The sequence below is a fragment of the Myotis myotis genome, unplaced genomic scaffold, assembly GCF_014108235.1.
Source record: "Myotis myotis isolate mMyoMyo1 unplaced genomic scaffold, mMyoMyo1.p scaffold_m19_p_1, whole genome shotgun sequence".
Lineage (NCBI taxonomy): Eukaryota > Metazoa > Chordata > Mammalia > Chiroptera > Vespertilionidae > Myotis > Myotis myotis.
The window spans coordinates 152,438,221-152,451,226 of record NW_023416313.1 but is presented as its reverse complement, the minus strand read 5'-3'; the positions used below and the strand labels follow the sequence as shown (position 1 = coordinate 152,451,226).

The 13,006-nt window shown below is 42.8% G+C and overlaps 1 protein-coding gene across 1 annotated transcript in view; it reads left to right on the top strand.

Moving 5' to 3' along the window:
- The window catches only part of RYR3 (ryanodine receptor 3), a 370,839-nt gene that overhangs the window by 312,037 nt on the left and 45,796 nt on the right, over positions 1-13,006 (top strand). The window contains exons 68-74 of the mRNA XM_036346438.1: positions 2,010-2,097; positions 2,201-2,293; positions 6,549-6,563; positions 9,063-9,233; positions 9,505-9,564; positions 11,039-11,170; positions 11,635-11,747. Coding sequence (XP_036202331.1) covers positions 2,010-2,097; positions 2,201-2,293; positions 6,549-6,563; positions 9,063-9,233; positions 9,505-9,564; positions 11,039-11,170; positions 11,635-11,747 — 672 coding nt within the window. The remainder of the gene's footprint in view (positions 1-2,009; positions 2,098-2,200; positions 2,294-6,548; positions 6,564-9,062; positions 9,234-9,504; positions 9,565-11,038; positions 11,171-11,634; positions 11,748-13,006) is intronic.

The window sequence follows — 13,006 nt, the reverse complement described above, 5'->3', positions numbered from 1 at the left end:
TTGCCTCTTAGAAGAAGAGTGATGAAAACAAAATTCATTCAGCAGAAACTGCTTTCCCATATGAAGGCAAAGGGATCAAAATCGTCTTCTTTCTCCTGGGAGGAAATGTTGACCTAAGGTTGTTTTCAGTGCTGCTGTTACACTGCCTGTGGCTGTACTTTTCCTTGGTAGGAGAGAATATGACTCTCGTTGCTTCCCTCTCAGAGCACAGTGCAAACCTATAAAGCTTGTTTAAACCAAAACACTAAAGAATGAACAGCTGCCAGTTTTGATCAAACTTGACACTCGACCATGAAAAAGTGCTCCTGAAAAATCAATATGAAAGAAATCAAAAAGCATTATCGATCTCAAGCCTCAAGTTTGGATTGCATTTGGCTTCCGCTAATGGATATATGATTACAGTGGCCTAAACAAAGTAGAAGTTAACTCTCACATATAAAAGAAGTGCAGAGGTACCCAACCCAGGATTAGTGTGGTGCTGCTTACTGGAGACCCTCCATGCTTTGTCTTTCTATCCTTAACATTGGCTTCCATCTTCAAAGTTACTTTATAGTGCAAAATGCCAATTAGAACCATCATATTATCATTCCAGACAGGAAGCAGGAAGGCAAAAAGTCACCTTCAGCTATCTGATCCCTTTTTAGAAAGCTTTTCTAGAAGGCTCATCCAACAACTACCACTTCCAGCTCAATGATCAGAACTTAGTCACATGGTGATCCCTCAGGGGAAGCTGGGTAATGTGACCTTCAGCAGGGCACAGTGCCAACCTGAATAAAATGGGGTGTTTTTTTCCTATGAAGGGAATAGACTGAGTAAATAACCTATAGTGTCTGCCACATAAAGAAGAGAATAATTGGAAAAGAAAACAAGAAGGATTAGATAAGAACATCTGTGAGGCTGGAACTCAAGGCAATAAGGAATTCAGGAGATGAGAGAGGGACCCAGAAGTGGTCTTGGCCTCATAGTCTTAACCTTTCTTCCTTAGCCTGGTGCGTGCTCTCTGTGAATGTGAAGAATGTAAGGATGCTCAGGGCAATTCATTCTGATGTCTCAGGACTTAGGAAACTGGCTTTTGATAGCTATTACTCTGCATGCACCAAGGGACATTGCGTTTTTCAGGCCATCCGTGAAAGCCAAAGTTTTCTTTAAGAAAGGTGATAGACAATTTAATTTCTATATCACTCTCTACAGATATTTGAAAATGCCAGCTCACTCAGCCCTTTCAAAATATAATTTAACTCAAATGTGTAAGATACTTAGGGGAAAGAGAACTTTTAGAAGTTGGCTGAATTCTACTGCATTTTAGCCTTCTTGCTGCTACTGTGTTTGTTTTTTCAAATAAATGAAGCGAGTTTTGTTAAGCCTGTTGTGTGTGTGTGTGTGTGTGTGTGTGTTTTAAAGAAATGGATAATGTCCATTTATGTGGAGTTTCCAAACCATTTCTGAGGGCATAGGAGATATTTGGTCTCTGCCAAGCACTTCAGTCAACAGTGAAAAACATATTGTCTTACAAATGTTATTCATAAAACTGGCTTTGTAAGGAAAAGGGATGAGGCCTGAACTGTTTATAAAATGCTCAGCATTTCAGAGGCTTGACAATGATAAGTGTAAATGACAAGACTAGATGGCATAATGACCAAGACTTTCCTGGTTTTGCCTGCCTTATGTATTAAAGGGCATTTGTCCCAAAACTTAGAGTGTAACCGTAATCACTTCATCAGTTTAAAGGAAAAAAAAACCTATCTTTGACAGTTTTGAAATGTTCATTTCTGACATCTGTTTGCTAAAATAATCCTTGAATCCTTTGGAAACAATGGAAATGATTATTGTAAGTCCTCTAAAATATCTACAATACATGTCTATATCTAAGCATAGGAGGGGTATATTGATAGCCTTCTTATAGGAATACAGTTTTATCTGGATAAATGTGTGCATCCAATGTCCAATGAGTATGATTATTTTAATTAGTACTGAATTTCATATGCATATTCCTTTACTTTTCAACTCAGATCCAACTGGCTCAAAAGCCCCGATGCTGATTCTGACCAGCTCTTCCGCATGGTGGCAGAGGTCTTCATCCTGTGGTGCAAGTCTCACGTAAGGACTCCTGGGCCCTGGGCTTAGAGACAGCGTGAAAGGTACAGGCCTCAGGGAACTGTCTTGTAATCTTTGCTTTTTTATTCCCCCAAACCCCACTTAGAACTTCAAGAGGGAAGAGCAAAATTTTGTGATTCAGAATGAAATTAATAATTTGGCATTTTTAACTGGAGACAGCAAAAGCAAGATGTCAAAAGTAAGTTCTTAGAAATCAATTCCAAAGACTTTTCAACCTTCACCTAACCTATGTATCTCTGATATATGAAAGAATCCACTCCGTACAGCATTTAAGTCAAACCAACAATGTCCATTGTTGTTTCTTTGAGAATGAACAGAAGAAACTGTTCTCAAATAAGCATGGTTGTCACATTTTTATGAATAAATAGCTGCTTATATGTCCAAAAGTTTATGTTTCAAGGCTTGCCTAAGGCATTTGAGAGGCCTCTAAAACAAACCTGCTGTCATTAGTTTTAAAATAGAACTACTTCCTGTGTGGTGATGTTGCAAAAATACGGATGCCTAGAGTCACCTTCTGATTAGAAAATTACTTTGCTTTGAGGATTTCATTAGTACATATTCTTACAGTATACTTGTTTTCCTCCTATCTGGAACATCCAGTAGCTGCTTTCTTTCAACTGTGCTGACCTCTTAATGCCCTTTGTTTATTTTCCACATGAGTTGCATTCAGAAACCAAGACATTTGTCCATCTTCCTGCAGGAAATGTTTGAAAGAGGGCATACCAGATATCTGTCTGACAAAAAAAAAGTTACATGGAGGGAGGACTGTAGCAGAAATATGGGAAGGGAAAGTGGCCTCCAGGTCCTTCTAGGTCAGCTATACACAGAGAGGCTTTGCTTTTTGATTGGAGAGAATTCTGAGACACGTTCCTTCAGGTGTACATACAAAAGCCAGGCTTACTTAAATGGGATGTTTTGTTACCAGCTGTTATGGCTTACCTTTGATTCTCTTCCCTTGAGAAGCATGCCTCAATGAGTATTGACTATGTATGTCAAGTATAAGTGACATGTAACAGCTGGGATGTGTATCTCTCTCATTGTTGATACAGTGCTGACTTAGAGGACTATGAAGGTGGAGTGTGCATGGGGACCCCTCAAAAGTGAAAATCAGTTCTGGAAAGATGGGTTTGTAGTGTAGTTCTTAGGGCTTATTCCAAATAATCTTTTGAGATGGAAGATCTATGTAGTTGGAGTTGCAGACAAGGGGCTGGTGGGACACCAAAAATCAGCACTCATATCTCCACCATGTCTGGCTAGCTCTGATCAACTCAGGCACTCTGAACTTCCTGCCCTTCCATCATTTAGCTATGTTGACACTGATACTTCTTCCAGCATCCAAAAAATGCTTCTTGAAGTTTTGAATCTAATCTACACTTTTCTATAAAGTTTGATAAATAAAATTGTGTACATGCAAAGTGGAGCAATCAGGAGTATATATTCACATTCAAGAGGAATCTTAGGAACTTTACCTATTGTGGATCCTTTTGAGCTTTATATTATTTATTTAATTTTCAAAATTTTATTTTGCATTCAACTTTTAGCAAACACATCTGCTGCTCCTGTCAGGTATATAGGATATTTCAGACTCTGATCCCTGGACATTTATCTTAAGTTCCCTCTGAAGGGTCTTCTTACAGCTACCACAAGCTCTCCTTTACCCTGCCTACCTAAATAAGTCCCGGGCAGATTCCATGCTACCTTCAACTTGAAGTATATCCATTGGCTCAGGAATGAACCAGCTAGAATTCATTGTCATCATCAGTGATGACAGCAAAGCAGTGGAAATGGCTCTGATACAAGGATTCAGATCCCAGAGGAGCCGAAATGGCAAAGATATCTCAACCTTCTGGTGCTGAGTAGATACTTGGGGTCCTTGGGTTTACACTTGGAAAGAGATAAGGTGAAAAGAATTGACATTTCACAACTAACCTACTAACAAACTAACCTGAAATCATGTTCATTCACATCACTGTATGAGGAAAAGGGTATGTTTGTCTTGTCAGAGGATGGTCATATTCAGAATCTTTGCATCTCCCCTGTTGATAAGGTTAGTCTATAGGAGCAAACACTTTCACTTCATTCCCATTGACATTGTATGCCAGTTTTTTCTGAGCCACATGGGATGAAGTCAAAGTTATAGTGTAAGGGATATGAAGACCCTCCCTAGATATTAAATAATATTTTCCATGTTTCTCAGGGCAACAGATATTAATATTGTTCCTTTTACATATGTTGAGACACAAAATGTGATAGTAAATAGGACTAGAAACTAAAAGAAAGTTAAGTCTGACATTAGGCCCAACAGTTGACTGGGGTTATGGCCTTGCCTCATTCACTTACCTCCTCTGGGCCCCAATTTATTTGACTCCCTGTAGCTCTACTAGGATGTTTTGTTTAAAAGTCAATTTCAAATTGCATCTGTAGGAAAAAAATAATATTACATATGTGCAGGGCACTATTTCAGAGAGATACATGCCTCCAACACAGCAACTTATAGTCATTACTACTGCTTTTTGGATGTAGAATTACATATTGAGAAGCCAAAGAGGGGGATATTCTTTCTTATTGTCGATTGAATTTTCATTGCCTTTGCCTCCCTGAGATGAGAGGTTCTCCCTACTACCTGATCTGAGTGGTCATTTGTCACCTGTGCTTGCTTTTATCTCCACTCGTAATTGAATTCGGGTGTGTAAGTGGAATTGGCCGCAGTGTACATGGCAGCCATTGTACTGGAATGCTGCATGTCCACACACTGCACTCGCCATTGCGAATAGAAGGGAAGCAGAGAAAAATATACAGTGGGCCACCCTTCTCAGACGTGGTTAACTGAGGTCAGTTCAAAGATGTGTGAGTTCTCTGGAGGCTAAAGCAGATTTGTTTTTGAGAGCTCATTGTATATTTTGTTAATATAGCACCAGTTTGCAAATGTATGTTAAGCTAAACATAACGAAGCTGAGCACATGTTTTTTTGTTTTGTTTTGTTTTTAAACTGGTTTTGTTTTCTGGAAAAATGGCAGCAGCTTCCTCGGAGGGCAATGGTAAGTTAGAACACATTTAGCCCAAGAAATGCCAGTTCCTTGATCAAGATTATAAACAATGAAAGAATTGTGATGCAGGACATATTGGAGTGACTCATTGTTTAAAGCCACTGCACCCCATAAGTAGTTTCAGTGTACTGTAAAAGGACAGGGAATAGTTTAGAAGATGTCTGTTTTTTAAGGGTATTCAGAATTGTGTGTGTTTCTTCTTACTCCAATATCCCCTATTATTCATTCTTTTCTTCTCTTCTCTATTCTTCTCTCTCTCTCAATCTCAATCTCTCTATCTCTCTCATTCCCTCCAGCCCCCCAACTTTTTGTTTTTATTTTTATTTCTTTTGTTCTTATACATCTGCAGCTTGAGTGCTCTCTATCTTCTTCTCCCTCTCTCCTTCTCTCCCTCTCTTTTCTCCCTCTCTCTACCCCCTTTCCTTCTTCAGCTCCTTCATCCCTTAAAAGTCTGTGATTTTTTTCCCTTAAGTTCACACATAAAATCATCTTAAACTACTGGGGGAAATTTGAAGTTATAGGAATTCATAAATTTTTGTTTAGAAAATAAAACGCTTTAGGCAACTTTTTTTAAAAACCTATTTCCAGTATTAGCAAACGTGCATTGAGTTAACTAATCTTAGCAACATGTGAAGAAAAGAATAAAATGAGAAACTGTAGGGTGTGGGAGGCTTTGACCTAAGGTATATAAAGGTCACAGCACAAGAAGGGAGGTGCTCCATCCTTCAGGCTGTGGAGTGATTCTGAACCACCTGCGATACTCCTAGAGTCCTTTTTTAAAGAGCAAACCTTTAGCAGAAGCACACCCATCACCCTTGAGCTCAGGTCTGACCCCTCTCTTTTTCTTCTTCTTTTTTTAAATTAATTTTTTAAATTATAGTTGACATATAATATTAGTTTCAGGTATACAACATAGTAATTAGACATTTACATATTTTGGTAACCACAGATCTGCTAGAGGTGATAATGTGGGTGGGAGGAAGAAAAACAAAATGGGGTCATTGTTTACATGACAGATTGTCTGCAGCTCACCCAGGTGAAAGTAAGGGGGAGCGGGAAAGACTTTAGGTCTAAAGCATTTATCTGGAGACCTGGGTGTGAATGTCACACACTCTGGAAGGCTGGTCTCTGAGATGATCTTGGCCCCGGGGGTGCATTGCCTGGTCTGGGTATAAGTCTTTATGGCCAAATTAACCTTCATCCTAATCTCCCATTCACTCTACATGCCATGTTCAACTGGTTCCCAGAGCGGTTGAGTTTCTGTTGTGTTGGCTGAGGAACTGGGGCTCAGAAGCTATGACTAACATGTGGTACCTTATGCCTTGGACCCCTGCTTTTACTGACTGACTCTTCTCCTTGTTTCTTTTCTTTTGTCTTTCCACACAGGCCATGCAAGTAAAGGTACAGGTCAAATGCATGATGTGTCTTTTCTGTCCTAGTATTAGAGGTCTCAGGCTCTGGCCACCCTCTGCCCTGTGATCACCAGCGGGGGGTGGTACGCGATGGATGTTCTCACCTGGAGGTCTCCAGGCCTGCTCCAGGGAAGACAACTGCCTGTCAAAGAGTGAATGTAGGCCTGCCCACCCTGGGATGGGGAAGCCAGGGAAGCCAGCCAAGCCTCGCCCTAACCTACTCAAGGTCTCCTTGCTAGCTCTGCTCCCTTCCTAAGCTGCCACTCTGCGGCCAGCATGCTAACAAGGATAGGGATACTGACAGGGCTTGAGACCTGGGAGATGCTACCATGTTGTGCCCTGCAGAGTCAGAATCCCACGTACTGTGTGGTCCCAGCCCTTCACACTGTACATTCCTGCCTCTTGTTGCAAGGTTCCCATGATTCAAAGAGGGTTTTCCAAGGACTAAGCTCCAGGATTTGAAATCGGCAGATAACCATGAATTTTTGCATAAAATGTATATATGGTGTAATAAACCTTAAGACAATTTTCCAGTGATCCATACAGGTTCTTGCTTGGAAATATTTCTCTATCTCTTCATTAATGTGTATTTGCTGTTATTGTCCCCAAGCGCTCTCCCTCAGGAATGTGGAGAGAGGGGGTGTGTGCAGGAACTGGGCCCCAGGTAGCTCTTAGTTAGAAAGGGGAAAGGGAGCCATGGACAGCTAGCTGGGGTCTACATATTGACTCAGATGCTACTTGTTTTGTGACCTTGCAAAAATCACTTCACTTTCTCAGCATCATGTTCTCATCAATAAAACCGACTTGTTTCTCTGAGAGTTGTTGGGAGGATTAGAAATGTCTTATTTCAGTAGCAGGCACATTGGAGTCACATCATATAAGCAGCATTTGATCATAAACTGCTGGGACTGGTGAGATAAAATAGAGAGTGAGCAATAAACTAAATTGTGAATCAAATGCACATCATTACATTTTGCACATTTACTGTATTGTAAACAGCATGCTGCGAGTTATCTTTTAAATTTATAAGATGTGCAGGGTGTCTCATAGTTTATATACTTAAAACTGGGTTGTATCCTTCATGAATGATTCGAAGCATTTTCAAGGGTAATTTAGACTGTAAATGAGTTTAGCCTTAGCTGCAACCTTTAGAATTCTGCACCGGAGGTAGAACATGACGGAACCTTGCAAGCGCTCGGGAAGTGATAGCGAGGACTCCTGTGGTCCCGTGTGAGCCAGCTTTCTGTCCATGTTCTGGAACACAAGAAGCCGCTGCTGCTTGGCCTCATTTCTTCCTCCCACTCATATTTCTCACTGCCGCCTCCCACTGCGGTCCGGGCCTGGCCTGCTGCTTTGGAGCACCCGGCCCACGGTGGCCCTGCAGCCGGTAGAATTCCCTCACTGGTCAGGGGCTGTGCAGCGGTTTCTGTGATATAACCACCTGAAGGTGCAGCCGCCACGAACTGGGTGACAGAAATCGCATCATTTTACGAGTGTCTATTAATAATTATGAACCTCTTTCACACTTTGGAAAGTAATTTAAAGAGATCCTCCCAAGGCACTGTTCATGCTGACCCCCCTCTTCTCTCGGAAAGGCAATCCTGTATGAAATGAACTCTGCTCCAGCCCAGGGTCCCAGGTCTTAGACACCAGTTCTAGGGTTGGCATCTGGTCTCTGCCCTGCTCCCAGGGCCCTGGGGCTCAGTGTACATTGCAGGGCCGCCACCTCATTGCTGCAGATACTCTGTGGGCGCCTCATGAAGCAAAGCTTTGGTGAGCACCAGTTTGCTCTCCCTCAGTGTCCCTGACTTCATTTTCTGCTTCTGATTCTCCCACCCCCCACCCCTACCCCCAAACACACACACACACACACACACACACACACACACACACACACACACACTCTTACACTTTGAGCAGGTGCCCATCAGCTGAGGCAGGGTCCTGCGAGTAAGGTCCCGCCTGGGAAGCTTTGCTCTTGCAGAGCCTGACATCATGAGAAAGGCGGTCACCGCCGTGCCTTGTCTGATTGAGCAGCCTCCACCCCACCACCCTGTTTTGTAGACGCTGAGGGTCCTGGGGGGGTTGCCTCAGCCCAGTGCACTGGACTCTTCTCTGAAACTCACTGTTTCCTTGGATGAACGCTCCCTGTGAGGGGTGAGAAAGTGTGAGGCAGAGTCATTTGGCCAGTTCTCAAATCATTTTTTTAAAACACCAGTTTATTTGTTCATTCAGCCCAGAAGTGAGCGAGCAGAGGCCGTCGGTGTCCGTGGTGTGTGTGGTCCTGTGGTCCTGTGAGCATGCGCACAAGGAGGGGGCTCGGGGTTTTACGGCCACCTGGTTGGCTGTTGAACACACTCCTTTTACTGTCCTTCTGTACTGCGGCCCTGCCTGTACTGACGGGGCCACAAGCAGGCAGGCTGCCCCGAGGTGAGGAGTTCCCCTCAGGCTCACTGAGCCCCTCTGTTATGTCACCCTCGTCTCCTAGTCCGGAGGGCAGGACCAGGAGCGGAAGAAGACGAAGCGGAGGGGAGACTTGTATTCCATCCAGACCTCCCTCATCGTGGCTGCGCTCAAGAAGATGTTGCCTATTGGTCTGAATATGTGCACCCCGGGCGACCAGGAGCTGATCTCCCTCGCGAAATCACGATACAGCTGCGTAAGTGCCCGTCTGCCGTGGCCGAGCATGTAAGGCAGGTGGTGGGGACCGGTGCTCCGTCCTCCTGGGGGCACAGAGGCAGCACGCCCTCATTGTTGGCGCTGGTTCGGGAGTTGGCGTGTTCCCTTTGGAACAAGCCTGTCACTTCTCTTCTTTCGTTCTCATAATAAAGATCCCAGCAGAACTCGCCTTTGGCTGTCTATACGTCCTGCACCCTACCTTTCATTTGCGTAGAGACCTCTGGGATGAAATGGAACTTCTCTTTCCACAGAGGGACACCGATGAAGAGGTGAAGGAACACCTGCGGAATAACTTGCACTTGCAGGAAAAGGTGATGCACGGGAAGACAATGAGGACCCACACAGGCCTCCTTCTGGCTTCCGGGTGCCATCTGCACGCTTCATTTACTCACGTTTTTCTAGAAACGGTCTCAGAGTACTTGTGTTACATTGGTGGGACTAGCTCTCTGCCCTTAATTTTTATATTTTTGTTCTTTCCTTTGCTATTGCAAAGAGGCATCCAGTAAAGCATGTCTCCCGCTCCCACTTTGTGAACGAACATCCAGCCCAGTCCGGGCTGGGTCAGGCCTCACTTTACTGACAGCCGTGCTTGCTAAAGTGTGAAGCAGGGCCCCTGGGGGGAATCTTGGCACCTCCTGCTCTAGAGATTTGAAAACAAACTCTTTTTGCATCTGAGTTGGTAGAATCAGAAAAATCAAGATAAATTTTTTATCATAGAGGCTGACATTTCCCCAGGCCTGCGGATCTGAACAGCTCTTTCCTCAGATACGTTACTCCCTAAGATGGAGAAGTAGGCTGGCACAAATAGCCTCTTCTTGTCATCCCAAACATATAGGAATGATAGGGGGAGGGGACATATTACCCCCCCCCCCAAAAAAAAAAGGCAGTAAAAAGAAATCCCAAGTGCCAGAAAAAAAAAAGAAGACATACTAAATCATAGTATTGAGGAGAGGTTGATGCAGTTGGAAATACTTGTAGAGTTCTCTGTACTAGATATGTATTTTAGGGGCTGGAGTTTTAATAACCTTAAAGGAAGATAGCTGTGGAACTTAATTACTCATATTGTGCATAATTTTAGAGCAAGAAACTTACATAAAATTAGCCTTGAATTAGTGAAATACAAGAATCTCCTGCAAAGACAACCATGAAACCACTTGTAGAGACTCCACCCCCTAGGATATGGGCTGAGATGCCAATTAATAGAACTCCTCCGGAAGACAAGCTCATATGTAAAAAATACAAAGTGTGAAATGAAACCCACTGCTATTAGCCAGAAAATGCAACAAAGAGAAAAATTGAAGCCTAAGGAACTGCAGATAGGAGTTTAAGTGTGGCTACAATATTTAAAGAGATAAAAGTGGCAATAGAATCCATAAATCAAGACTTGGACATAATTTTTGTTAAAGAAGAAGGAAGATGTTATTTAAAAAGACCTCATAGTAATTACAAAAATCAAAAATAGTCATTGAAACTAAAAATCCAATTTATGTGTAAAAAATTAGTCTAGACACAGCTGAACAAGAATTTATGAATTGGAAGTTTGCTTTAAGGAATTAGAATTCAATATAGAGAAAGGAATAGAAGAGTTAAAGGACATATGGGCTAGAATGAGAAGTTCCTGCACAGCATCTCTGGTATTACAGAAGAAGATAACAGAGAAAATAAGAGAGGGGCAATAATAGAATACTGTCTTAATTAATATGGAGCTGTGCTAGACGTGAAAGGCTATTTCAGTACAGGAGGTATCAGAGATTCCTTATCTCATGTGTGAGCTTTAATTTTCAGTCTGATGATCCGGCTGTAAAGTGGCAACTGAATCTCTACAAGGATGTTTTGAAGAGTGAAGAACCTTCCAATCCAGAAAAGACCGTGGAGCGTGTGCAGAGAATTTCAGCAGCTGTCTTCCACCTGGAGCAGGTAAGGAGCATCTGCCGAGGACTGAGGAAGCAAGAGTACCTTGGAGAATACAAAGCTCCTGTCTGCACTCACCTCTTAGTTAAGAGTGCTCTTGTAAGACAGAAAACAAGAAGCAAGGATCATCCCAGCTCACACCCAGATGTCATCTTGGCACTTCATGGTAGCAGACTCCTCAATTCTTTTCCCTTCCAGTGTTTTAAAATTTTTTGCCATTAGCTCAAATGACCTGTTGAAGTCCCCTACCCATTTGTAAAGCTTCTGTTAATCAATAAATAGCCAATCTCAGTTAGGAGGAAAAAGCAAACTTAATTTGAAACAAATTGAATCATCTACTAATGGGTGCATCTTACTGATGACAGTTGAGAAATCAAAATTCTTGCAGGGTTGACAAGTGTGGGCTGAAGATGACCACCGTTGGCCACCCTGTCAGCCTGTGCTCACCTGCCCATGTGATTTCTCCTCAGGTGGAGCAGCCTTTGAGGTCCAAGAAGGCAGTCTGGCACAAGCTGTTGTCTAAGCAGCGGAAACGGGCAGTGGTGGCCTGTTTCAGGATGGCCCCTCTCTACAACCTGCCCAGGCAAGTATTCTGTCATCTTCTGTATTGTGAGCCAGTGGTGGGAATTAAGTATCTTCCCATAGCTGTGCTCTCTTCTGGCCCTGACACTCATGATCCAAGAGGTAGAAATTGGAGTCCTTCACCCATGGAGCCATTACAGTCTTCTTGTGATATAATGGCCTGCTAAGGCAATCAAGGTAAACATAAAAACTGAGACCAGATGAGATTCCCTAGTACCCCATGCCTTCCTCAGCTCACTGTTTTGCACCATGAAGTCAGCCACGTAAGCATATGGAAACTTTCTAGTTTTACCTACATGGGATTCTCTGTGAGGATGTAAAGACACCCTGGAGTAAGGGAACTGTTTTCTCAACTACTTTCTTCTAAATTCCATCAACAGATCAAACAATATTTCTCTGCTCAGGCACTTGGATGACACCAAAATCACTGTGTTTCCTCAGCAGGTGCAGAAATGTAACTTGAGAATCCTTTGCAGTGTATGTGCCTTCAAGGTGAAGAAAGGGCACTGTCCCAAGAGGCTAGTCTTGGACATGATGCCTTTATCCTGGTGTTTAGTCCACACTCTGAGTTTAAAAATATGTGAAGGCCTGTCTGGAATGTGTGTGAACACACATGCTAAGTACCAGTACAGATTTGGCCAGCACTGACCCCTTGGACTCACTGTCATTGGTGATGTGATCACATTCCATCCTCAGACTAATTTCAGAATTAGTGAGGTCAGGTCTGTGATCAGTAAACAAAGCTGATAATTGCGTATCAGCCTCGGCTTTATCAGCATTCAAATCAATAGGAACATCCTCACCTGGTTGAGAAAAATAAATTGATGTGGACAAGTACATTCTGAATCTCAGGTAGGTTTTTGGTTTTTTGGAAAATCAGATAAAGTACTATTTCTATGCTTGACATTTTCCTTTTACCAAATTGTGCATCTTGGCCATCATTTGTCCAGAGTGTCCTGTAACCCTCTCCTGAGTCAACTGGCCAATTGAGCTTCCCTATTTGGGGTCTTTGAAGATGGTGGAGAATCATGGCTTCTGAGACACACCTGCTTCTCCAGGGCTCTCAAGAAAACAGACTAGTGTCTTTGGAAGGGGATCAGGCACCACAGAATCAAATAGAATTCATTAATAAAAAGATGAAAATTAAGTCAAGCTGTCATGGGAATGAAGGCTGCTGAAGTCCTGGCCAAGAAACAACAGTGAAATTCATAGCCCAGTAGAAAAAACAAAAAGCACAGGGTTTTGTCTGTTTTCAAGAAG